Source organism: Platichthys flesus, chromosome 5, assembly GCF_949316205.1.
Source record: "Platichthys flesus chromosome 5, fPlaFle2.1, whole genome shotgun sequence".
Lineage (NCBI taxonomy): Eukaryota > Metazoa > Chordata > Actinopteri > Pleuronectiformes > Pleuronectidae > Platichthys > Platichthys flesus.
Genome location: NC_084949.1, coordinates 17,162,836 through 17,190,138, shown reverse-complemented (window position 1 = coordinate 17,190,138; position 27,303 = coordinate 17,162,836). Strand labels below are relative to the sequence as shown.

Sequence of the window (27,303 nt, the reverse complement as noted above, 5' to 3'; positions counted from 1 at the left end):
CCACACAGCAGTGGCAGGGTTCATCTCTGAGTATTAACTAACTCACCTGCTTCCACTCTGCTTTCCGTGTGTGTGTGTGTGTGTGTGTGCGTGTGTTTGTATGTGTGTTTGTGTGTATGAAGGTTGTGTGTATGTGACATGGACAGGCTCGGCCGAAATGAATTCATCGGAGAGGTGAGGGTGGCCCTGAAGAAACTGAGAGAGGGCGAGAGCAAACGCTACAATATGGGCTTGGAGAGAATTACACAGGTATGTGCATCACACACCTGTGAGTGTGTGTATGTGGTTGGGGGGGGGGAGAGGGGGTCGTCTGTGTGTGTGTTCACAAACATATCAAATGGGTTTTTGTGGACATATATATCAAGATGTGTCCTATCTCCATTGTGTATGTTTGCCTTTGGGCCATCAGGCATCAATTTCAAATACTGTATTATATTGCATAATGGATATTCACCTGGTGGCGCTGCGGGCTATAACTACACTCTGCCTCCCTCTCTCCCTCTCTCCCTCTCTCCCTCCCTCTCTCCCTCTCTCCCTCTCTCCCTCCCTCTCACCCTCCCTCTCTCCATCTCTCCCTCCCTCTCTCCCTCTTTCCATTCCTCCCTCATCAGAATAAAGAAGCTAACAATCAAATGGTGGAGCAGGGAGCGCTCGTGGCGGAGGAGGAGGTAATACTTCCGTCAGCTTTTTGTCTTGCTGTAATTTCCTATTACTCTCCTGTTTATCTAATACATTTCCTCATATATTCAGCAATTCTAATCCCTCCTCTCTTTCCACTATCACAAAGGGAGGAGAAAAAAAGAGTTTTAATTAGAGGTTTTAATCAGTATCTACGTGTCAGCGACATTAACCTAAATGGACTCGTGTGGAGGGAAAACACTCACATGGACTCAGTGGAGCAACAATTTGTAAACCACACCAGTGCTGCTGCAGACCAGTCTGTTCCTCCTCCGGTGGACTTTATCTAATTTCTTTTCATGATTCTAGGGACGCGTGATGTCTGATTAGACTCAGTTTATGGTTCAACATGGAAATTAAAGGGACTAGGGAGCAGTGTCATTTCGCCAGATAAGGCCTTTAATTACAAGCTTTAATTTGAATCCTCCTGTTGGCTGTGGGAACACACACACATCATTCAAGGCAGTGAGAATCACAGCTAGTTTATCTGCAGTCAGTATTTCCTGTTTTCATCTTTTGTCTCTTATTTTTGTTTCTTTGAGTGAAGAGTTGACCCTGCTGCAGGATTGCCCACAGCTTGAATTCACAGAGGAGGTAAATGTCAGGGTAGAAGCAGGTGCTGTGTCTGACACCATGGTTTGGTTTTGTGTGTCTTCAGCGCGGCCGCATCCTGGTGTCACTGTGCTATAACACAGAGAAGAGCTGTCTGCTGGTTGGGATCATACGCTGTGCCCATCTGGCCGCCATGGACTCCAACGGCTACTCGGACCCCTTCGTCAAAATGTAAGTCACGACAGATATTCATGGGCCAACCTGGTAATCTACAAATTATGCTCATATGCAATTATTCTGTATAGTAATTTTTCGCTGATTGCAAGGGACGGAGCTTGAAGTGGTGAGCTCTTTTCACAGCGAATATAGGTTGTTTTTTACGTGAGCACTTTGGGTTCACAGTGTGATGTCGTTACTTATATCGTTGATCATAAGAAAAACAATGCTCTTATGATTCTCATGTTTATCTGATTGAGCTGGTTTACATTTTGAAACAAGATGAGCAGCAGTATCAGCATCAGTCTCTGACGTTGAGGTTTAGGATTTTGCCGACCCAACCATCCACATCTTTCCTAATGCAAGACTCTGTCTCTATATATCAACATCAGATGATTTCCTTATTTCCTCTTGTCATGGTAACTTCTGGATGAGATGATGGTGCTGTTGTCAGAGCTGTTGTGCTTCATGGTTAAATTCCAGTTCAGCCATTCCAGTTCAGTGTTTTTCTTTGTGGAATTTGCATGTTCTCCACATTTTTGCGTGGGATCTCCCAGCTCCCTTCTATAGTCCAAAGACAAACAGATAGATGTTGGGTTAGTTAGACTCTAAATGTGTGAATGTGAATTGGTTATTTTTCTCTGTTTGTTGGCACTGCGATATGCTGGTGACCTGTTCAGGGTTTACCCCACCCAACGTCGGCTAGGATGGGCTCCAGTTCCCACAGTGACCCTCAAAGAATAAGCAGTACAGATAATTTGATGGATGAATGGATGCATAATAGCTGCAGCTACTAGAGGCTTATATTTTCTGATTGTTTGTGTATTTGCTGAAACAGCTTATTAAACTGCGAATAGATGATTTATAGGTCTTAGAGAATCTGTCTTATACCTTCAATACAAGCAAAAATACCAACCTCCAACATTTAACCACCACGGATAAAACCCAGACAGACAGTTAACCTTACTGACCTTACCGGAACTACGGCACTTTAGTGAAGCTTTACAGACACTGCCAATTACATTTCACTCTTAGACAGCTAAATGTTTTTCCAGAGATATGGTAATCAATTCATATCCCAAATTTGCCTCAAGGAGCTAAATAATCTCTGCAGCACTACAGCAGCCTCTGAGCTCAGACCCTCAAATCAGACAAGGAAAAAGTCTTTAAAGTGAAAACAGGGAAGAAACTTCCGGGAGAGCTATAGAGGATGGTTACCTCTTCCATGACGAACAGTAGTGTTATAGATTTGTTTGTACTAAACAGAACCACAAAGTGGATTTACGATAAGGATGACAACATTATCGACCGTGAACAATACTGAAGACTATGATCTGGAAAGACACCAATCACTGTTCAGGGGCCGCGAACTGAAAGAACTTGAGCCACACTCCATCTTCTTCCCCAGAGAGACCCAGAAAGATGACAGGCTACACAAACAACAGGTGGCACAACAAGGACATTATTCAGATGTCTCGGAAAAGAAACAAATACACAGGAGGAAACAGAGTGACGAGGATGAAGATCCAGATCTAAAACATCAGTACCAAGGCACCAACAGCTAGGAGAAGGAGAGAGGTCCCAGGATGGCTGATAGTCTATCACAAGGAGCCCGAGTGAAAGAAGAGAACAGACAGGGGGAGAATTACTGGTACTGGTTCGATGTGGTGTCTGTGACCAGCATTTTGTCTTCATCTGAGTTTGAAAAAATTAACTTTTCATAGACGCCTTTAATTTGTTACTTTGACAAGGTGCATCAATAGTGTAGCAGTAGAAATTAATGACTGCCTATAATTTGGCTAAGAGGTGAAATATAAAGAGAGAAAGGCGGAGGGCTAGGAACGGAGTCCTGGGGTAATCCACATTCTCATTGTTGATGTAGTATTACTGTAGTAAACACATTGGGGTTCTTTCAGGTAGATAGGACTGGTCTAGAGTTGGTATACATCTCTAGAGGCTGAGTAAGAGAAGTAGAGAGGTGGAATCTGACTCCACAGTTTCGTAGAGGATATGTTCCTACTTAAGGGAATGTAGTTTCAGTGGAATGACAGACCCTAAAAGCAGATTGAAAAGGTTCAACAAGATAATTGTTAGCTGAAAGCAGCTTAGACACGACTCTTTGTAGTTAAACAATTAAAAGACCAAGGCATAACCTGCAAGTTATCTCTGGAAAAGATCATATTTCTGGGGTGTTTCTAGGGCTGTTTCACCACCACCCATAATTAGATTGAGTTTTTTTCCACAGTTTCACACGTACTCTACCCTCTAATAAACTGACAGGCTTGCGGGGGCGTAGCCAGATGTCCTGCTTTAACACCTGCATGGCACAACACTGAAAAAACCTACAGTGAGAGAAACACATACACAAGCCATGTTCACCAGCATATCCACATCCTATTTGAGCTGAGGTGAATGGACTTTTCTAATACGCCAGCTACATGTCCTGCCAATAAGGACCTTAGAAATCTAGGTTGTGTGATCGCAAATGGTCATGACACCTCTAATCACGCTGGAGGAAGGGAGTGGATGTGGACTCATACATGCAGGTCTCCTGAAAAGTCAAAAACACAGTGTTCAACAACACTGTACACCTGAGTGAGCCTGCCTGTAAGGCATAGCTCGTCCTGACAGATAAAACCCACATAGCTCAATCCCTGATCTGCTGCTGCACTTAAATACCAACAGTGCAGAGAGTGAGCGCTCCTACGCAGGACAACCAATCCTCTAACCAACACAACCTCCGACAGTGGGAGGTGTAGAGGTGGAGGCTGCACCATGCACGCTGATGAAATTGCGTGTCATCTAAGGTTTGATGATGATAATGGCTTTGTTTAGTTAATAGGTTAAGGTTGTGGCGTCTGTTCTTGTCATTCAGATACATGTGTTTGGCTGTTTCTTTCGTTATCTTTACATGTCACCAATCAGCTTGTTTTACACCTGGTACTGAATGACACATGGAGGCGTGCGTGACAGCTCCTTTGTGATCCCCTTTGCACCCTGCCTTTACCCATAACCCCCCTCTGCGCCTCGATCCGTAGAGAATTTTATATGTGCTGTCTCGCCATTCATAAATCCCGGCTTACATGCAGCACTGCACTGCTCTCGGAGGTTTGGACAAAATCAAAAGGACGTCTATATTTAATAAAGTAGGCACGTTGCAGGGATTTTGAAGGTCTTCTGAATGGCTGTTCAAAGAAGAGAGAGTTCACATCATGTGAAAAAAGAAAGGAAGCTCTTTCTGTCTCTCAGACGCGTGGCTCTCTCTGTTTTTTTCTCTCCACATCATTGATTTTCCAGAGTGATGCCTTGTGCTTTATTGGCCTATCCCGATGCATAACACAGTATCTAACTCTTTGTCACTCTTCATCGTGTTTGTTCTGCACATTTCCACTGGCTATGTCTCTTTCACACACGTTCCTTTAGATTGTTAAAGCTGCTGCTCTGATCTGATCCTCATTTCTGGCATTTTAGTAATTCTTTCTCCGTTTGCCTGTCTGCCAGAGTTCCCTTCTGTGTTCTTCTTTGTGTGTTTGTACCAGCGAGTCTCTCTATCCATCACAAAGAGCCTTGCCTGCAGAGGATTTTGCAGACCTGATATAATTAATGCTCCTAGTGAAGGTAACTTAAAAAAAAGAACAGGGAGGTGAGTGCAGTGTTGGCATAGGTGAACTCTAGAGTATACTGAGCAGTTAAAGTAGACGTAGGAATTAATTTGCTTCCCTGTCTGTTTGGTGATGCTCTGTAGCTCTAAGATCAGCAATCCTCTTGAGGAATCTCTAATGAAAACTGATACCAGTCGCTGTGTGAGTGTGTGAGTGTGTCTTTTTGTGTGTTTATGTGCGCGCGTGTGTGTCTGTGTGTTTGTTTGCGTGCGCGTGTGTTTCCGTACATTGGACCAGAAGGCTTTTCCAAATGGTCTCTTCTCTCTCAGACTCTCAATCAGCCTTTTAAGTTACACAAGGTCAGAATTATCTCAGGGCAAATTTGTCTTCCATTAACAAGGACAAGTTAACATTTTTAAAGAGCTTTAAAGATTTTAATTAGTTTACATCCTTCAAAAGAGCAAACATCTCTCCCTCTTCACACTCTACCTTCAATTTATATATATATTTATATTTATGTATTTCTGTCAGGAGAAAGGGGTGTGACGGTTGAAAAAGTGCAAAACACGTCATATATTTCCTGCTGACCGAGCACACTGCCTTTTCAATTTTTGTCTTCTCTCTTTTCCTGTGAACACTTGTGTGAAGTGAACATAATAACCCCTCTCTGCAGCAGGCATATATTTAGCTCTTCTCTTCAGTCGTCACGCGTCTTCTCTATCACCGTTTTTTCTACTTTTACATATCTGTATCATAACTTCCTTGGCTGTGAGACAGTTTTTTTTTCACCGGCTCCCTCGGGCTCATCTCTCCCTGTCACTCTTCTCCTTTTTTCTTTTTTTTTTTTTTTCTAATTTACAGCTTTGTTTTTGTTCTCCTGTTTGTTTCTCCCTAAAATAAACTTGCTCTCAACATGATTTTTGAAAAATAACGAACCAACCCGTTAGAAAGTTGTCAAATTGTGAAACTGACTTGGCTCCAATGCTAAGACAAACAAAGAGTGATTACACATCATGCGCTATTTGCAGGATATGATGGAAAATTAACTTCTTTTGCTTTTCCAGGTTGTGTTTAACCTGTTGTGTTGCAAGAATTTATTTCATAACATTTAGGAAAAAAAGCTTATTTGTTAAGTGTTATTAATACCACTGCCTGGACAGATGTGATCAGTTAGCTCAGTGCAGTGCAAAGATTGAACATGACAAGACTTTAGTCATGGTTGAAACAGCTTGTATGACTTTGTAAACTCTTCATCTCAGGGTTGTGGGTTTGAGCCCCATGTCGGGTGACAGTGTTTTAAAAAAGGACAGAAAAGAACAAAGATGCAAATCAAAGTCTTTCTCTCTCAACCTTCTCTGCGAGAGGTCCTGTGGTTCAATGAAGGGCCCCAGAAGTCCTTTGATTCACTCCTGCTTGTATGTACATGAGGACTGATTGCAGGGAACAGTGCACCACCACAGTGGATGGCACCAATGCACCTTGATGCTGGTTGCCACTCTCTATTAATCCTAAAGAAGAAGGAGACCAATAAACCTTTCAGTGCACATTTGAGTAGAAGATGCAGTACCTCCACCTGATTAGGTAGAAAAATATATAGTAGATGGCGCTGTTGCAGCTTGACGTTGGTTGCCACCTGCCAATAAACTAAACATAGAAGAGGAAGAAGAAGAGTATTGTATTACAGTGAGATTAAAAATGTATGAGTTTAAATATATCACTTAAACATCAATATGTAACTTCAGCCACAGAAATAACTAGTTTTGATGATGTCATGAAGCAGTGTGGGATCATGGGTGTTGTTTTCTTCACCTCTTGTGCCATAATCTTCTAGAGTTGCTTGGCTCTCTTGTGCGTTTATGCTTTACAGGAAGAGATTTGGCCATGATCCGTTGCGAGTGACCAATACAGTGGAAGGAAAACACGAGCTGACTGGCTCTCTGGCTAGTTGTGTGTTTTTCATTTGTCATTCTTGGTCTGGCCCCGAAAGTTACAGCAGAGACTCACATGAAAGCCACTGGTAAAGTGGATATGATGCGAATAAAAGGTGACCAAAATGAAACTTCACTGTTACCTTGAATAAAAGTGGGGATTCATCTGGGTTTGAACATTGTTCGAAACATTTTAGATAATGTAAAAAAAAGATATAACACAGGTTACATTTTATACATTTTAATGAAGCATTTTTACATAAATCTGAAAAAGGATTAGGATTGTTATAAAAGTCAACTACTGTAACAAAGTCTATGCAAACACAATATGTTTCATTAATTAACACACGCAGTACATGCTGTTAGGGCTTTTTGAATTTCCAGGACTCTGAGGCCAAATACAGGAAAGACAGAAGAAGTTTTAATATATTTATTGTAAGATTTGGACTGAGTAAGAGCTATTCTCCAGGCTGACTGAGTCCAGCAGGCTGTTTCCAGAGAGCTAGGCAGGCACAGATTCAAACTGTTCTGTGTCCCAGATCTAAATCCTGAGAGCAGGCAGGTGGGAGCACCAACAGTTTCAGATCCAAATCCAAACAAAGGCTGGCTTGACGTGGCAGGTATGGCAGAAGTGAGCGAAGATCCTGTAAGACTGTGGGCAAACAATGTATTGGAGATTATAAACAGGCAGAGTGAAAGATTTAAAGTGCACACTGCAGAGTGCGGTCCTAGTGTTACTTTCACTTTGGGTGATCGAAGGAGTCTAAAGGGAAAGAGCAGTGTTTAAATACTGGGGCCAGCTTGAAGAGTTTATGGGCAAACGGACCTCAGGTGTGAAAGTGAGTTGGCATCATACACAAAGCTGAAAGCCATGACCAGCCAGACAAACACGTGATCAACCAATCATGAGAACTGTTCATGGAGTTCACACTTAGCATGTGGGTTGTTAGGGGCCTAGGGGGAAGGGCAGGTTGGACACACAATACGCTCAGTACCAATTGATTTTAAATTATCAGCAACCAGAACTCAAGCTGTAGCAGCAGCGGCCAGGACTCATCACCATAAGTGACACATTCGATCACAACAACAGCAAAGTTTGTGGTTCTGCTGACTGAGTAGAATATTCATTGCGCTTATTAGGAAAATCGGATGAGAAACAAAATCATAACAATAAATGTCTGCATCACGTTTTTAATGTGAGAGTCTTGGAGGAAAGGTTCTAATATAGAGGTTGCAGTGATTCATATTTTCATCTTATTACACGGTTCTGTTTTCAGTTCTTGCAGTGCTTCTATGTCAGGCTTAATGAGTCATCCAACAACAGTTTGTCTCATGAATAGTATATAAACATGATTATTAGAAAAACAATATCGGTCGGCGCAAGCACTAAAATGGTAGAGGAATACAGAGGAGAAATATATGGTTACTTTACTGTACTCTCCGGTGAATAACTTCCTTTTTTTAGCAAACGGCATCCAAAAAAAGAGGGGGGATAATCCTCTCATATCTCTACGGACCAGCCTTGCATATGAATTATTATTCACATAAAATTGTGTATGGTAATTTAAGCATAGTTTGCATGCTGCTGCACGAAATGTATTTTTTTTGTTTAAACTATCATTGTTTTGAATGTCGCTGTCAAATGATGTTTTGTTATTCTGGAAATTGGAATTCCCCCGCCTGAGCTTCCTTGGAGCCGTATGTAAAATATGATTTGGCACAGCTCAGAGGAAGATGTCCCCCAGGCTTTCACCTCACCCTCTCATGTGAGCTGCTGGTCAAACACAGGCTTTGTTTGGCTGCCACTCTCTGTCTTTTCTTCGCTCCCAGTTTTCCTCTTCTGTTCCTGTGAAGGCAAGCAGAGCTTTGTTAAAGCAGCAGGTATTTTGGAGGATAAATGCTGATTAGCCTCTGAAGAAAACGACCTTTCATAACAAAATAAACAAACTGAACCTGTGACTGGCGACAAGATGCTGTTTGGCAACATTTCATGATGAATAACTCAAACTGGAACAATGCCGTAATTTGGAGTTAGAATCGATATTAGTCAGTTTAATACTTGTAGGTTCTTCTTCCAAGATTTGAAAGGAGTGTTTGATCTTCAGTGCAATTCAGGGAGCGCACTAAAGACTGTCTAATGAAATATGTACGTCCTGTTGTCACCACCTATAGGGCTCTGTCTACCAATACTTGACATTTATTGGTTTGTAGATGGGCGTGCACCTGACATCAGCGTGTTGTCAATTTGGGTATTAAATTCACTGTTTTTAATTAAGGGGATACAAAACAGAAGTCCTCCCATTTTCATTTTATAACTACAATCCTCGTCGTTCAAACAATATTACGTCTGAGGCAACGACTACAAGCGATCCTCTATATTTTAATGCTTTCTTAACTTCTTCCGGTTGGGAACCTATACAAAGAAACTCAACACTCCGCAAACAAACTGAATCATTGAAGAGTTTGATCCAGAACGAGACCACCATCTTTATTCGGGCCAAATTTTGGTCTGTTGGACTGAGGCACCTTTTACGCCTGTTGTTTTGTTTAGCAGTAAACTGAAAAGTCTGCTTGTCCAGACTTAGCAATAAATCTGTGGTAAACCGACTGTGAGATTATATTTCCCTGAGCCTTGAGTATTTTAGCATCTTTCAGCTCATTGTTTTGGTTTTGGTGAGTTACCCTCAGCAGCAGCAGACAGCTGTTTCCAGGGGACAGGCTCCGATGAATAGGCCTAGTACCTGCCCAGCTCAAAAATGCAACATGCAGCCTTTTCCCCCGGGAGCTGGTGAAGAGCAAAACAAGTGAGTGAATATTGGATTTACATCCGTCTGGTGTCAGAAAGACATGACTCCAACTGCTCTGTGTCCTCCGAGGGTGTTGATGAGGAACTGTTCGCTGACAAGTTCACCACATAGAATCTATAAAAAGAGTGACACGTCTCTGCCTCCTCTCACTATCCACAAATGGGTGCAAAATATCCCAGATATGAACTCTGCCATGGAAAGTAGGTGTACACAGTTCATCCAAAGATTGTTTTTTACTTCACATAAAGAACATATATCTTGTTTTTTCATCTACATTATTGTCTTGCGACCCCTCAGATTTATGTTGCTCCCTAAGGCTTTGAGGCTTTTATCTCTGCTGCCCTCTGACCACTATTCCAGCATAAAGAAGGGGGCTGTAAATATTCGTATGACTCTTGACTGATCTTGATGTTCCTCTGCTCACAGCTCGTTAAAATTGCTGTTATTGTGTGAGTCGTTATTTTTTTTTTGCAGTAGTAAGCACAAACGCTGATTTAAACCATCAGAGTCTCTTGTAACCACAACACTGTCAGATCCTTTAACGTCACGGCAAAAGGACGTTTTCAGCACTCGCAGCAGACTCCAGTGTGTGTGCCGCCACCTTGCCTTCTATCATTCCTCCGCATCCTGTTCCTTTTCCACCTCCATCCCTCCATCCTTCGCTCGCTCTGATTCCGGCTCTGCAGTGACAGCCCCAAGCCCATCTCATGCATCAGCTGTCAGGCCAGTATTCGTCACTGGCGGGGCGAAAGCTGGACGGGTAAGATATCTCCCTGCCTGAACATCTTGGAATTTATGCTGATGATGACTCCGTTTGCCCTCTGGTGATCCTTCTGTTGCATCGTCGCTGGAGCGTGTAGTCCTCCAACATGGAGCATGATTATGATCTTGCTGTTGTCTACTGCCGCTGCCTCTTTCTTTGTTTTTACTAGTTTCACCTTTGTTCAAAGGACTCTGGGTCAAATTGATCTCAACAAAGATCTTGCAAACTTTTACTTTCCCTTTGGTTCTGCCACTCAGCAAGAGTTCCTGTAAATGCAGGGTAAAATACTATGAAATCATGAATTAATTTGGATCTCAAAAATAATGAATGTCCTGACCCGTTAAAATGTTTAAACTGCAAAAATTAAAATGCAGTTCAGGATCTCTATAGCTGCTTTCGGACATGCAATGGACTCTGCAGTTCGTATTTTCTCTTCCAGAGGAGGAGCACGCATGAACGCAAATGTCCAACGCGCGGCCGACGCAAAAAAAGGAAACACAAAAAGAAAACAAATATCTAAAAGGTTATGCAAGCTCAACCAATCAGGAGTCACTCTCAGTTTTCAATGAAGACGTTTCACCCTGTTTTATAGCATCAAATAACCATAAAAACCAAACTAACCAGAAAATGTAATTAGGCTAATCGCATCTGACTTAGTTACATGTTTAATGCTAGAGTGGTAACAATCACCTCATTTAATCATTGTAAATTCAAAATTTCTCTCTGAATCAAGTACACTACCGTTCAAAAGCTTAGGGTCACTTAGAAAATTCCTTATTTTTCGAAGAGAAACACTGTTTTTTTCAATGTAGCTAACATTACATTAATCAGAAATGTGGTAAATGTCTATTCTAGGTGGAAACGTCTGGTTTTTATGAAATATCTACATAGTTGAATAAAGGCCCATTTACAGCAACTATCACTCAAGTGTTCTAATGGTACATAGTGCCGTCGTGTGAAAGTCGCCAGTCTATTCTTGTTTTTAGAAATGAAGGCTATTCCATTTAAGAAATTGCGAAGAAACTGAAAATTTCCTACAACGGTGTGAACTACTCCATTCAGAGAACAGCACAAACTGGCTCTAACCAGTGTAGAAAGAGAAGTTGGAGGGCCCGGCAAGAAGACATGTACATTAGAGTCTCTAGATGGAGAAATAGAAGCCTCACAGGTCCTCAACTGGCAGCTTCTTTAAATGTCACCCGCAAAACGCCAGTGTCAACGTCTACAGTGAAGCGGCGACTCCGGGATGCTGGCCTTCTAGGCAGAGTGGCAAAGAAAAAGCCACCCACCCATCCTGCCATCCTGCCATCCACTCATCCATCCACTGATCCATCCACTCATCCATCTATCTATCTATCTATCTATCTATCTATCTATCTATCTATCTATCTATCTATCTATCTATATATCTCCCTATTTACATGACTACTTTATGATCTTTCACTAGGAAACCATTATGTCTGCTCTCCAAACTACGAAGAATTCACACAATGCCATTGGTGACTGCTGATCGAACAACACTGGCAGCAATCTGGGCCTTTTCTGGCAACTAACAAAACTTGTCTCTGACTGGTCAAATCAGATGAACGTTCTGTGAACTCCTCTTAACTTTAAGCGATGGGTTGTCCTGATGTTCACTTGAAGAGAGCACAAGGTATTCATTTGTGTGTCCTTTTTTCTCTCTCTTTCTCAGCTTCTTGCAGCCGGATATGGGAAAAAAGTCCAAGTACAAGACCACAGTGAAAAAAAAGACTCTCAACCCTGAATTTAATGAGGTAAACGCGTGTCTTACTCATCAAGTAACCACATTACACCTGGAAGCTTCTCTAATTGCTGAGCTCCAAATGACTTCCTGTCGTGTAGAGCAGCGCAATTAAGTACACCTTTATAGGAGTGCTCCAGATCTAGCATCTTGTTGAATGTGTTGTAATTTTTAACTCTAATTTAGGAATTCAGTTTCTTTCAACTCCTGTGTTTATGAATCATTTACATGTATCATTTTAATAAACATGTGCCACCTGCACAGGAGTTTTCATACGACGTGCCCGTGGACCAGCTGGCGAAGAAAACCCTGGAGATCTCTGTTTGGGACTACGACTTGGGAATGAGCAACGACTTCATAGGTAGGCCAAGAGGAGCTGTGGCGGGGGGGGGGGGGGGGGGGGGAAGCAAAGTAGATGACTGCACAGGAGCACTTGATTGAAAGCAATGCAATTGCAGAAAAGAGAAGAGCGTTGGCAGAGAGAGGAGTACAGAACTAAAATATGCACAGAGATGAGGGGTAATTATGAAGCACGAGGAAAACGACAGAGCGATCAAAAGGGGAGTTACAGCGAGTGGAAAAGGAAACGGAGAGGCTTTAGAAAATAAAAAAAAAGAAAGACGTTTAGACTGGATCCCCATCCTTCGGGGTCTTGGCACATCAGATCCCCGCTGCTTCATCAGAGTGCTAAACAGCTTTGGCACGGCCCGGTGTTCACAGCACAACGATGGGAGCTTAGGGAGTGATGGGGGAACTGGTGGGGATGTGTGGTGAGGATGAATTACTCCACTGTGCACTCAAAGACCTTCAGATCAAAGCGTTTTACTCTATCTAGTGTGTGCGCACATGTATGTGAGGTGGTGGGTGGGTGGGGGGGGGGGGGGTCGGTGGAAGACACACTGCGTGTAGATAAGCCCGCTGAGTTATTATCTTTGCCGCGAGAAAAGGCCATCAGTCTAACTTACAGCCCCAGATAACAGACATTCCCCTGACCATTATCATTGCAGTTTTAGCTACACCCGCCTGTCAGTCATGTTAATTGAGGCTGTGAGATAAATGGCACTGAGACAAAGAAGGATGGAGAAACAACAAGCTTATAAAGAGGCAGAGGGAGCACAAGAGAGAGAGCAAGAACAAGTGGACTAATAGGCTGAGCAGGAGAAATAGATGATGTCAAACGGTAAAAGGGGAGATTGAAGAGATACGCGCAGGAAAAAGCGGAGCAATGAGGGAATAAAATGTGAGGGGGAAAAGCAACACATAAAACTCAGGCGATAAATCAAGTGGATGACTTGAAGACGCTGGAATTGATACATGAGAAGAGATGAGAAACTTAATCTTCTCCCTGAACCAAGACTGAAGCTCGGCAGGATCAGTAAAAGCTCCAGTGCCGGTCTCAATAAGCAGATCAGGTATTGGTCGTGTTGTGATTGTTTGTTTGTTGACGTCATAATTCCTTGACTGAGCTAAATGTTACTTTATTTGTATCTTCACATTGAGCAACTGCCTCAGTTTTTACTGTTGCCGCCGACTCTCGCCTCATGTTACTTCTCGTAATCAGTTTACAGAAACGTTTACAGATTCTTATCCGACTGCATGAAAGTGATAGTGGATTGGTTCTCGGAAAACTGCCTGCATGAGTTGAGATGTGGTTTCTGAAAGATAAAGAAATAAAGTTTTCATTTTAGAGCAGGTCAAAGTCACATCTCAAGCCAGAGGAGATGAATCTCTACATGTATACGTCTCGTAAACGCAGGTTTCAAGAGAAGTCACAAGTCTTAGTCAGAACGTTGTTATTCATTTACCAGTCCTCCTGCTCCGTCAGCGTGGAGCAGGATTAAACAAAAAAAAATGTTTAACAAGTTTTGTGGTGGGATGGTGGGGCATGAAACAAATAAGAAGCAATTACTTGTTGTTGTGGATTCAGATAAGGGGCTAGATATAGGACTCTTTATTACTTTCTCTAGTATTGTGAGGCATTTCTCAGCATTTTTCCCATTGAATAATTCATGGATCTTGATGAAAAACACATTATATTTATGAGTTCATGCCATTTGGTGCAGATCTAAATAAAAACTCAGATCCGGTGAAACTAAATGTGGTTTCATCCCTTCTTGTGTATCAATGGCTTGTCCTCAAGTCATCCACTTGATTTATTGCGTTTTCTAAGTGGAGGGATGTTCTTCTTGTAGTTTTTGAATGCATTTGTTTTAAACAGATTTCTCAGACATTCTCTTCAGATACGTTCATGGTATTGCACTCACGTACCGGTGCAGCAGTCGTGAGTGGAAAAAAAAGTTTAAGAGAAAAGTTCAAATCCAGCATATTTTCCCACCTACGCACACCTGCCCAAACGCTGCACGAAGCGGCTGCGCTTGTTGAACTTTTGTTTTTCGGAAAATTTGCAAAACTTGTCACATACAGCCGCCGCCCCCTCCCCTCCGAAGGAATAAAGGAAAAAAGATGGGGATAGGCCGATTGAGAGGCTGGTCGATGATCTGACAAGAACTTCATCTGAAATACTGATGCCCTCAGTTCCTCATCCTTCTTCATGGCCTCCGTTGCATGTCAGGGTGGCTGACCGTTCGTTTGTCACTAACAACCCACAGGCCCAGGGAATACTCCATCGATCTCTGTTTGAAGGTGGGGGCAGTGTTGTGGGGTTGGAGATGACAAAGTGTGGTGCGTGATTATCCTATCGGAACTCTGTCAACAGGTTCAGACCTGCTCTTCACTTTCTTTCTGATGTTTGTGAAAGGAAGGAGGAGGAGGAGGAAGAGGAGGAGGAGGAGGAGGAGGAGGAAGCTATGAAACACTTGAAGGCTGATCCTCTCCTCCTCCCAGCAGCAGCATCTCGGGCTACACTCACTCCCGATGCTCACATGAAATGCAGATCAACGATCGAACATTGATTGCCTACGGCTGTCACTTTCCGAGGCGCCGTTAGAAGCCAGCGTTGCCAAAGTATCGTGTTTAAAACTTCACGCTCCATTAGCTGCACAATCACAGCCCAGGGATTGGTTTGGTAATAAACCTCGGAGCAGCAACTGCCTGCGTCTCTGTGTCTTCCAGTCTGCCTCTCCACCAACGCCTCCGTCACCTCAGCTCACTTTCACCTCTGTCATTTCCTGCCTCTCTGTATATTTATTCCTCCCACCCGTCATATTCACTGGCCGTGCTCTTTCAAACAGGTCTTTAGTTATTTAAATCTCCGCTTCCAGTAGTTTTCCAGCTTCTCGTCTATTTATATTTCTTTGCCTGGAGGAATTTGTCTTGACATTGAAATTTCTGTCTGCCTATTAAATGATAATTGTATTTATTGTTATGAAAGTTGATGCACTTATTGCCTAAGCTTAATTACACATTATTGGATATTTGACGGTAACCAGAAAACAAAGGGTCTGTATGTCCCGTAACTGGCCTCCAGTTGTGGAGAGTTGCTCAGTACATTTATTCGTGCTCTGTACTTGCAGTGTTTATTTGAGGGTCGTTGTTACATTGTATCAATCAATCAGTCAACCTTTATTAATAGAGCATCTTTCAGACAAATCAATTGCAATTCAAAGGTGACAAAATGTTCAGACACTAATACTTTGTGTACGTTTTGTTTTGTGAAACAACTAAAAGAGAAGAGCCGTCCCGCGTCATAAACCACAAGCACCTCTGATACGCAGTCTTTTAGACGCCTGTGATGCAACAAAAACATCCAAAGAGCCACTGTACTGTGCTGAATGCTACCTGCTGGAAGAGACACAGTTTGTGATGAGTTGAAAAACACCAAAATATTCACCACGGAATGGAGCTTTTTCTACTTTTCTACCCCACTGATCATCTCACATCCTTTCAGTTTCACCTTCTGACTCCCAGTAGACCAACATCTACTGTAGGCTGGTTACTACTTTTACTAACTATTAATAAAGGGTTAGGGTTAGGGTAAAAAAAAATCTCCAGACTATTATGTCACTTAGCTTTATATCATTTCAATTACAATTTGGTATGTATATTAAATGTAGTTTAAATTTTTAATTTAATTAAATTTGCGCCATTGTATTTTGTTTACACTTTTCTTTCTTTCTATTGTTAGAATGACCAATTAAAATATATAATTAATAAATAATAGCAATGATAATAATGTATAACAATTAAATAAATTAATAAAAAATAAGGATTAAAATAAATAAAAAAGCGAACATGTACTGTGATGCATCTATCATATATTTTGGGCAGCCGAGAGGTCGATGATGGTGAAGTTGATGCTGAAGGAAGAATTCTCCGCAGACGCAGAACTTGCTTGTATAGTTAAAGTTTATTACACAGAAGTCTTTACAGGTCAGGACGGAGTCTAGATATCCGGAGACATTCACACGCCAATAGTGAAGCCTGCTTTGCAGGAGTTGAGCCCACATGCAGGAGTTGAGCCCAGGATTATTTAGGAAGGCAAAACAACGTCCCAAATCCCATGGTTGAAAGGTGCATGACTGCATGTGTCTAAGCATACAATGTAAATTAAATGGTGTATTCATAAAGCTATGCCTCGTGCTTAAAGACTACAAAAACCCATGTTCTATACTCATCCATTAACAGGTCAGAGATCATTCCCCAGGGGAGAGAACTGACGAAAAATGCATAGAAGGATTACTGAGAATCTGAAGATGGGGGCTGCATGCTTAAACATTTGATTCTTGTTAAAGGGATCTATTTAGCTGAATATACCACCAACTTAGTTTAATTATGTAATTTATAATAATATATTAATCACACGAAAAAATTCTGAATAACCTCTACTTGTAATTGACACTTTTATTCAATTGCTGTTTTTATGTTGGCTTGAGAGAAAGACCTGAGTGCTTCACGCACCTCTCTCTTTCATCCCACATCCTTCTCATCCTCTCCTCCTAATGTCCCCCCCCCCCCCTCACCTCCTGACACTCCTCTGTTTTCTCTCCCCGGTTTCAGGAGGAGTGGAGCTGGGCATCAACGCGAGCGGAGAGAGACTCAAACACTGGTTTGAGTGTCTCAAAAACAAAGGGAAGAAAGTGGAGTACTGGCATACGCTCACGCAGCAAGGAGCCCCGCCCAGTGACAAACCAGACTAGATAACAAAAGACGTCCATGCAAACACACACGTAGACATGTGCACACACCTACACACACCTACACACACACATACACACTTTTCCCACTGAGAAACAGTTGGAAACAGAGACCAAGTCAAGCAGTAATAAGAGCAAAGGATAAAACATGCAATAATAATATTGATGATAATAATAATGTTGAAGATGAAATCTGTCGTTGAACGCCAATGCTTCAAGCACCGAGTATTAGTATGTGATATTCGTACTAATATCAGTGATGGTAACAATCTGAATACTTTTTTTTATTTTAAAGGTGAACCAAATTGTAACAATGTCCTCATTAAAGTGTTGACGTTAAAAAAAAAAAAAAAAAAACAATACTCACACAAATTGTGCTTTAGACCTCACTGTATTGTGGAAGTCGCTCATACTCTGCCGTTCGGATTCACACCAGAGGAAGAGATGACGAGAACCGAATGTACTCGAAATCCATTCAGTGAAAGGGGGCCGGCAGCACGCGGACCCCAGTGACTCATAACGTGGTGTTTAGTGAGGAGAGCGGGGACGTCATGAAAAAAAGGGGAATTCTGTCCTGAGAAGTCTATTTCAGTGGTTGTTGATCTGATGCAAAACAACGACGACACCATATTATAAAGCACAAAATGATCCATTTGGTGGATTTGTACCTTTAATGTTTCAGTGTTCTTCTGTCTTTCATCGAGTTAAAGTGACAGTGGCTCTCTGTTCATCTTCATGTCGCACATTGACGTGTCAGCATGTGTGTGTGTGTGTGTGTGTGTGTGTGTGTGTGTGTGTGTGTGTGCGAGGGCTATTTGGGAATACGAGTGCCTACATTAACCGTCTGTGGAGTCTGTGTCTGTCCGTATCATCGTGCCGCATTCAAAATGTCTCCATCCAACTTCAGAAGCACAGAGGCGAGAAGAAAGATAAATAAGGACAAGAAAAACATACGAGCGAGAAATCCTCCGCCACCGCCGCCGCCACAGGTCTCAGTGGCGTGAGTGTTCCTGGCTGGAGGACACTGACAAGCTGCCAATCATCCGTGTGTGCCAAAACCATCTCTGTCTCTCCCATTGCCAGACGGTCAAAGAGCAACTTGAAGAATGGAACATGTTTTGACGCTTAACTTCTGTTCTGTTCATTTTTTATTTTCTTTTTTTTTGCTTCTCTGATGACAGGCTGATATCAGAGGGAGCTGTTGTTTTTTTTACCTTCAGGATCCAAGCGAGATAAACTCAATAACTCGATTTCTGCTCCAGCGAAGACACTTTTCCTCCTGCAGGGCGATATCCTACCAGTAAACCCACTGATCAGCCACAACATTAAGACACCTATAATTATGGTAATTGGTATCACGCAACAGGATGTTGGGCGCTTCCTTGGTGGGTTCTGACCAATGAACATCCACCCGTCACAGCTTGGCCTTTGTCAATGTTTCCCTGACCCTTACTCGTTTACAGCTTCCAACACGTCCACGTTGCATCCCGCCCTGTGACAGGTGCCATTTATTTTTATCAATTCAATGAATGTCCTTTACTCCACTTGTGAGTAATTTATGTGTTGTGGCTGCTCAGTGTATGTTTATTCCCTCCGCCAAGCAGATGCTGTTGTCACCATTTGTTTGTTTGTTTGTTTGTTAGCATGGTTACACAAAAACAATTCACCGCTATTCCCCAACCCTCCTGGCAGGGTGTGGTATGGTCCGGTGCGGATCTGGATCAGGGGGCGCATCCAGGATAACTTGTTTCACTGTCTTTATTAATTGGCCGTTGTTCAACCATTGTTACACTTTCCCAACTGAATGAGTTGATGAAAGAAACCCTAACCCAGGCACATTTCGGGGATTGATATCTGTGAGTGTGTGAAACCTGGTGCAGTCCGATTTAATTCAAAGGGACTGTTGGTCCTTGGCGGAGGCATGCACTCTACTGGGTGATTTTGTACTTTGAATATTTACTTGATTGGTACAGTAATCTGATCTGAAAGAATAAGACCCCCACCTCATTCACCTTCACCATTCACCTCAAGAGCCTGTTGTTAAGAGGACTGTTGCATTATCCAGTGTCCCATTCAACCCATTGACTTATTGCGTTTTATGAACTGTTAGGCATCAGGTTTAAAGTGGCATATATTAAATTACTTGGATGCAAGGTAGGACCCCTGGGACCATGTCTGTGAAACAGGATTGCAGCGTGCAGTCAGTAGAAATGCAGACTTTTAAAAATGAAGCCCCCTGTTAATTCAGCCTGAAGAGATCAAAGAGATTATAACCTGAATGGAAACACAGGCTTTGCAGCAGGGGACCGTGGATCATCACAGATCAGGATCCACAGCATTTAGAATCTGAGCTCGATTGCACACTTATCAACCTGTTTTGTGCATATTGTTGAATTGTCAGGATATGAAGTGCACCCCCCCCCCCCCCTGGATCCTCCATCACTGAGGCTATGGCCGTACAGTGGTTCACAAAAGCAGACCCACAGTCAGTCAGTGGCCTCCGGGAGTTTTTCTAACTGTTGATTCGATCTGGCTGCTCGTATTCTTGCTGTCCTCCGACAACCTTGTGAATGTCTCATTGTTGACTGCAAAAAAAAAAAGAAAAGTGGATCCTTTAATGGATTGGATGTAGAAGAAAAAGGGCTTGGGCATTATCGTAAGAGCTTGGAACTAAACTATGTGTTATAATGAGCTTCGACACATTTTCAGTTACACCTTAAAGGACTTTAAGTAGCGGGTTGGGCTGGGATGGGGGATTAGTCTGTACTTTCTCTATGCACATCAAAACACCCAGCATGTCAGCAGTGAGATAATCAAACCAAATCGATAACATTATAATGTTACACTGGCATCGATGACGCTGCACTTCTGGGAACACTTTGTTTCGGGGTCATGCGAGGTGAGAGTGATCTAATAGAGTTGACATTTTCGGGCTGGACGGCCGCCTACTCCTGTCTCTTGATCTGTTGCTTTTGTTTACAGTCACCAAGTTGTTCTGACTCCTGTCTATTGACCCTGCTTAGCTTATGTAACCATTTTAGCTGCGATACAGCTGCATGTTTAGCAAACACCATCAGCTTGTGTAATCGAGTGCAACCCTCCGCTGATCATTCTGAATGCCGATGTGTTTACAGTCCTCGCCGTCTATTCGGTCTCTAAACGTCTTAGTGTGTTATTTGTTTGTGACTACGATGATTCAGGGTACTTTTTGCTCAGTTGCTGTGCTTTGACCAAGCAAGCTATTGCTTTAAAAAAGAAAAGAAGAAGAAGAAGAAGAAGAAGAAGAAGAAGAAGAAGAAGAAGAAGAAGAAGAAGAAGAAGAAGAAGAAGGAACAAAACAAACAAAACCTTTACTGTCACAGATTTTGACACTTGTCTTCCTTAAATTGATATCAGTGGTGAAGATGCAGGCGGGCTGAGGTGCAAGTTTGGTGGGAATTTACTACTGCAGTCCCTGTGTATTTACCCTCTATGTCAATCACACAGTATGACTGCCATCGTGTGGTGGGTTTGTGTAACTACTTCGCAAAATAAATTGAAGTTGTTTCAATGCTCGTCTGTCTTCCTTTTTAGAAACAACGCATCCATACTCTGTTCGCCTCTTCAAAGACATCAGACAGACAGCAAAAGTGTGTGTATGTGCTTATTCATCATCACCTTGAAACACTATTCTGTGCATATGTTTTATAAGCCTCATGTAAGTGACAATGGAGACAATGTAAGAATATTTTGTGTTACGTTTGAAATTGCAACAAAGAAAAAACACAGAAACAAAGGAAATTACTTTTAATTGAAATGTGTTATTCAGCATTTCTTCATCACGTAGTTTCTTTCCTGCTCACATCCCCTCTCTGTTGCTCATGGTTCGGTCACTCTACCAATGAAGAGTGGCACATTGGCCTGGTCGCTCCACAGCAGCATGACGAAAGGCTGCATGGCGGAGAAGGAAGGGAAGGAGCGAGCGAAGCCCATGGCAGTGGCGGCGCCGGCCTCCACCCCGTCTTCGGTCAGTGCGAGGAAGGCCCGGTGTCTGGCGTCGTCCAGAAGCAGCCTGTCCTCTGAGTACAGGCCGCACAGGTTGGCCTCCTCAAAGAGTGATGACAGACCTGGTCAGGGGGGGAAGTCAGAAAAAAGGAGGGTGGTGAATGAAGCAGAGAGGAAAGAGCAAGTCAGTAGATCAGACACCGATCTGAGGATCTCAAAGAGTAGACGGAGCAGACATGTTTCAGAAGTGGAACTTTGTGTCTGGCTGCTGGGTGAAGCAGTGCCCGAGCACTGTGACAGACAGAGGAGCATGAGAGATGAGACCAACCTAATTTCTTCATGACTATGTTCATGTCCGGTTGGACATCCAGCTTGATCCTGGGCAGAGAAACCTCCACCGGATGAGGAGATGTTGTTTTCATCTCTTCTATCATTTGGAGCACGGCCGTGTCCGTCATCTTGGCCTCCAGCTGCTGCAGGTCTTCCACCTTGTAGGTGCGAGGCACCAGGATGTAGAGGCTGCTGTCACCCGAGAGAGCAAACCTCGCCACCTGATGGAGAAAATATAAAATAAAATCAAAGACAGACTTATTCTCATCCTTGTCTGCTTCCTAATAAAAACGACATATCAATGAAACAACGTGAAAAAGGTTGAATTAATGGATTCTTTAATTCCTCTTGGGGGAATTATGGTCTAGTTTTGAAAATAAAGTTTATACAACGCGTTTAGAGCTACAAATATAATGCTGACATGGAGTCCTGTGAGCTTTGAGCGACGGTAACAACCATTCAACTTTGGTTTCTATTTTAAGAACTGGCACCATTAATAGTAAAGCCAAAACAATGAGCTTTTTGATTTTGAGATGTATCTGTGGATGGAAAGTCAAACTATCATGTTATAAGTTGATAGTTTGATGATAAAGATTAAAAATAGTATGATTAAACATAGGAATAAAAAATACTTGATGATTTGCAGGCGAGATCCTGGAATTAGGATGAGCATATATTTCCTGCTTATGCATTTGTTGTTTGTTTTTTCTATTAGTTAAACAAAAACTGGACTTATTACTAAGAACCTTGGTGGAAGTGTGCACCAACACATTTTGGTTCAGATCTGAGGGAGGATCCAGAATCTTTTTTTTCTTCCTTGTCATTTATTTCTCAGATATGAATTCATGGATCTTCAAGGGGAAAAATGAGCCGTGTTTAGGGAAATCACAGAGGGCAAATAAAAATCTGGATCTAGTGAATTCAAATGTGGTTTCATGAGGGGACTGTGGGGCTTTGGTGGAGTCGTCAATTCTACCGAGTTTTGATGCTCCATGATTTTTAAGTGGATTTGTGAATGCTTATCCAAAACGAATAGCAGAGATGATGATGAAATCTTAGGCAACTGTGGACTGAGATGTGAATGAGTTATGCCTCTGATGAAAACAAATGATGAAGCATATCGCAGCGATCCGGCTCCGCGGCTGTAAGGGATGGGTCAGTTGTACGCTGTGTGATACATCATGATGTGTTAGAATGGATGTTAATGTGTGTTACCTGTGCCTTCAACTCCAACACATACTTCGTAGCCGTCATGTATCCCCTATGATAGAGGAGAGGCACCTTCACCAGGTCCCCATTCAGTTTGGTGAAAAGACCTTTTGATGGCCCCGGACCAAACTTGACCTTCCACTGACCTGATGCACACATACGCAGCTTATTACTTTCCACCATTTTCACATGCACAAACTCACGATTGTGCAAACACACACACACACACAGACACACACATTACTGACCGCTAAAGGAGACAGCGTTGAGCAGGATCAGCTGTGTACTGGGAGAAATGGAGTCAACCAACTGTGTGATTTTATTGTTGGTTTTATTTGCCACCCAGCTGTTGATCATCTGCGTGTTTTCCTCGCTGGTGTTCAGCAGTCTGGTGGGCTGGGCATCATAGAACTCAATGGACTGGTCGGTGAAGGACTCAGTCAGATTCATTTCTACGGAGAAGAAACAGAGAAAACAAGATGAGCTCAAGAGAGATAAAGATCCTCTCAGCTTTTGTAGGCACTCTAGATCTCTGCATCTTTCTCCCTGATTGGAGGTCTCTCCTCAGAGTGGTCATTATAGGCACTTCAGAGTGTGATAGAAGTACGTGGGTTATAGAAGATCTGAGAGGCCATTTGCAAGGAGCCGGACAACTTCTCTCTCAGCTTCTTCATGTGGACGTGAAGACAGTGGAAGTCGTGGGGGACACAGACTGCCCTCTCAATCGCTTTGCGGGTGTCATTCTTTGCACCTGCAGGTAACACAACGAAGGGAAGTCATAATGTGGAAGGATGCTTATGTTAAGTGCTTCAAGGGACAGCATGTCTGAGCAGAAGAAAATAACTCTGACATTTCAAAGTCAGAAACATATTATGCAAATGAAAACTTATGTAAATGCAAAAACACAGGGCTGCCTGCTTAGATCACAGATTCTTAAAGGCCAAGAATTGACGTCATAGTTTTCTGTCTGTCAATAAAATGCCAAGAAGTGTCTGGAATGAATAATGTGTCATTACATTTCTCAACAATCTCCAAATTCCCCAGCTCATCTGTGACACAAACCTACACAGTATTTGTTACAACATAATATGTAGATATGTAGATAGATAGATAGACAGATAGACAGATAGACAGATAGATAGATAGATAGATAGATAGATAGATAGATAGATAGATAGATAGATAGATAGATAGATAGATAGATAGATAGATAGATAGATAGATAGATAGATAGATAGATAGATAGATAGATAGATAGATAGACAGACAGACAGACAGACAGATAGATAGATAGATAGATAGATAGACAGATAGACAGATAGACAGATAGATAGATAGATAGATAGATAGATAGATAGATAGATAGATAGATAGACAGACAGACAGACAGACAGACAGACAGACAGACAGACAGACAGACAGACAGACAGACAGACAGACAGACAGACAGACAGACAGACAGACAGACAGATAGATAGATAGATAGATAGATAGATAGATAGATAGATAGATAGATAGATAGATAGATAGATAGATAGAAAGATGTTAGAAAGATAAATAGACAGATATAGAGAGAGACAGAGATAGAGATAGATGATAGATAGATGGATGGATGATAGAGCAAATCATAACACACTCAGCAAGATGTAAAAATATAAGATATGCTAAATATAAAGAATATAAATGCAAAAAGTTATTGCAGTAACATAGAAGCATGCAAAAAACATAACTTAATAAAACTGTAGTGCGCTGTAGTTTTTAGTTATTGGAAGTAGATTTCCAAGCGCTGGTGGCAACAGGACAGTAGGGTAATTATTCAAATTCATTGTATTGAAAAATGAGTCACGTCGAAAATCTATGACTCAGTGATGCATCTTCATTGATTTTTTGACATTAATTGGGGCAACTTGGTACAGATGTCCCCAGACTTGAACACTTTTCAGAATACTAAAATGAATAAAAGAGCTCATAATTTCAGTACCAAGCAACAGATGGGAGAACATCCCGCTGATGCTGATCGGAGAAAAGAGCAAGTTGCGTGAAGGATTAGACTCTCTGAGGTAAGTATAGAGCTTCATGGAAAACTCTGTCAGGGATTCCTGCAAGATGGGCTCTCCCGTGCGGCTGCTCTCGTCCTGACACGGCTCCCATGCTGTGTTCATGTCTTTGCACAGGAAAGGAGGAGGGGTAGGAGCAGCTGGAAGAAAGTGAAGCAGACAGTTGAAAAAAATGCAACATGGCATTTGAAGTTAGCACATGATGGTTTGCCCCCGCAATGTTGGTTGGTTTGTAACAGTTACTTTGTTTACTTTGTGAGTTAGTGGGATTACACAAGAAGCTCCCTTTCACACAGAAAGGGAGCTTCTTGACCCTGTCACAGTTTTTCCAGAGAATAACTCATGGATACGTTTCGGGGACCAATAATTGTGAGTGTGTGCAATCCGGTGCAGATCCAAATAACGATACAGATCAGATGAATTTAAATGTGGTTTCATACTGAGTGCCATTCTTGTTTAGTTCAATGTTTTATTGTACATTAACGCTCTCTCATCCATTTGTTGCTATTAAAATGAATGCTCATCAAGAGTTGCGGCAGAGCAAACTGTCAAAGTCTGTGAATCCTACCTTGGACCATAAGGCGTACGGTGCTGAGCTTCTGCCCCGCTGCAGATTCACAGTGGTAAATTCCAGCGTCCTCCAGGACAGTGTCTCTGATCAGGACAGTTTGATCGCTGTCAAATGGATAAATCAGAGAGAATCTCTGAATATCATTCAATATATCGTCTTCAAGATTCAGACTCATCTTCTTCCCAGCATCCGTCTCTCTGAACCAGAACGCATTGGTCGAGACTTGGCTACTGGTTGGGAAATGACACGGCAGGTGAGCACGTGAGCCTAGGGATACCTTAATGGTGTACACAGATGAGGCTGTAGAGAGAGAAAGGAATCAGTGAAACTCTATTTGATTCAAACTTCATGTTGAATATATGTCTAATTACAATCGATCAAAAATATAACGGTTCCTAGACAAAATAAACACCCTGTGTGTCTCTCACCAGCAACTTTGATGTCGTAAGAGCTTATCATCTCCACATTGTTCACCTTCACCAAACACTCGTACTTGCCCTCGTCGGCAGAGGTCACATGGGGTATAGACAGGTACAGGCCCTCCTTTTTAACTCGAACAGGGCCAGTCGACTGTGGGCTAACATCTTTACCTGTAAGAAAACCCTCCAACTGTAACATATACAGAATATTTGTACAGTTGTGCAACACAATCAGAACGGTTGTGATAGAAACAAAATGAAACCTTGAAATGTCCAGGTGATGGCGGCGCCACTGATGTCCAATTGAAACATGACACATGGCAGTTCCAGAGTGGAACCGTGTGTCACGTGGAGTTCTGTGCATGATGCAAACTGAACAGAAAGAGAATGTCAAATATCTGCTATAAATTCAAGAAGACTCAAGAAGTCTGAGGTGTTATTCTGTGCGTCAGCCAAATAACAGCTTCAGAAGATATTGGTAAACATGCTGCCTGAGTCTCATCGACATTTTTTAATTTACCTCAAAAGTGAGCTTCAGCAAGACGAACAGTGTGGCCTGCAGTCTCATCTACAGCAGAGCACAGAGAGAGGGAATTGAAATGAGATGAGAGGTTCCGCATTGAGGATTTCAAAATGAAGATGGCACCGCGCCGGAGGAGGGATCAATATGTGGCGCAGCCAAAATTGTGATATTCACCCCATTAAAACGTTTTACACTGTGATTATTTTCTACAATAATCAATTGCTAGAAGTTTTGTAAGAACTCAATCCCATAAAAAACCTCTAGAACATAAAGTGGAGTACAAAAAGTTAATACAGCAGTAAAACATAACATGATGTCAATATTTTGCGACAAAAGGTCAGTGAAGCGTAAAATAACTCACACCTCTTTGTTTTTCCAGACTTCGGTTGACGACACCTGTTTTCATTCGTTATTCTCCTGACACATCTGCTGTTCACTTCATCCACCTGCTCTGACTGGGTCTTCTCTGGAAACTGCAACCGTCAATGACTAATCTATGATTGTTGGTTTAGACATGTTTGTTTGCACAATGCAGGGCTTCTGACTTTCTGGAAATCACATGATTTCATGTTGGCAACACATATCCTACAAATGAAATGTTTCATTGTAAGTTTAAAACTGTAATAATAATAGATTATTGATGAAATATATAATACTTATGCTAGTCTGTGGTTTAGAATTCTGCATCCAGGTGGTTGGATCTTTGTTTAATTTCATGTGTTTATGGGATGAAATAACATGAATCATAATTACACAGGCTTCGACACAATGAGCTAAACTAGAGGCAGTAATCCAGGGTGGCATGAGGA

At 42.2% G+C, this 27,303-nt stretch overlaps 2 protein-coding genes across 2 annotated transcripts in view; one reads left to right on the top strand and one right to left on the bottom strand.

Moving 5' to 3' along the window:
• The window catches only part of doc2d (double C2-like domains, delta), a 35,488-nt gene extending 14,740 nt beyond the window's left edge, over nt 1–20,748 (top strand). Inside the window, exons 6-11 of the mRNA XM_062388504.1 lie at nt 123–249; nt 612–668; nt 1,337–1,461; nt 12,240–12,321; nt 12,573–12,669; nt 17,265–20,748. Of these exons, the coding sequence (XP_062244488.1) occupies nt 123–249; nt 612–668; nt 1,337–1,461; nt 12,240–12,321; nt 12,573–12,669; nt 17,265–17,404 (628 nt within the window). The 3' untranslated portion in view covers nt 17,405–20,748. The remainder of the gene's footprint in view (nt 1–122; nt 250–611; nt 669–1,336; nt 1,462–12,239; nt 12,322–12,572; nt 12,670–17,264) is intronic.
• A 424-nt stretch (nt 20,749–21,172) lies between these two features.
• Nucleotides 21,173–26,987, bottom strand: serping1 (serpin peptidase inhibitor, clade G (C1 inhibitor), member 1). The gene is made up of 11 exons (XM_062388503.1): nt 26,856–26,987; nt 26,492–26,539; nt 26,235–26,343; nt 25,981–26,142; nt 25,550–25,852; nt 24,906–25,121; nt 23,532–23,675; nt 23,173–23,376; nt 22,931–23,070; nt 21,714–21,936; nt 21,173–21,507 (listed from the first exon to the last, which is right to left on the bottom strand). Exons 1-11 carry the CDS (start codon nt 26,898–26,900, stop codon nt 21,260–21,262), a joined length of 1,842 nt encoding a protein of 613 aa, XP_062244487.1. The 5' UTR covers nt 26,901–26,987; the 3' UTR covers nt 21,173–21,259.
• Between the last annotated feature and the right edge of the window lie 316 nt (nt 26,988–27,303).

Coding starts and splice junctions, on each gene's coding strand:
- serping1 (XM_062388503.1), bottom strand. CDS start 26,900: ATGAAAACAGGTGTCGTCAACCGAAGTCTGGAAAAACAAAGAGGT. Junction 25,853..25,980: donor TTACGACATCAAAGTTGCTG/GTGAGAGACACA, acceptor CTCTCTCTACAG/CCTCATCTGTGTACACCATT. Junction 23,676..24,905: donor GTTCTCCCATCTGTTGCTTG/GTACTGAAATTA, acceptor TGTTACCTGCAG/GTGCAAAGAATGACACCCGC.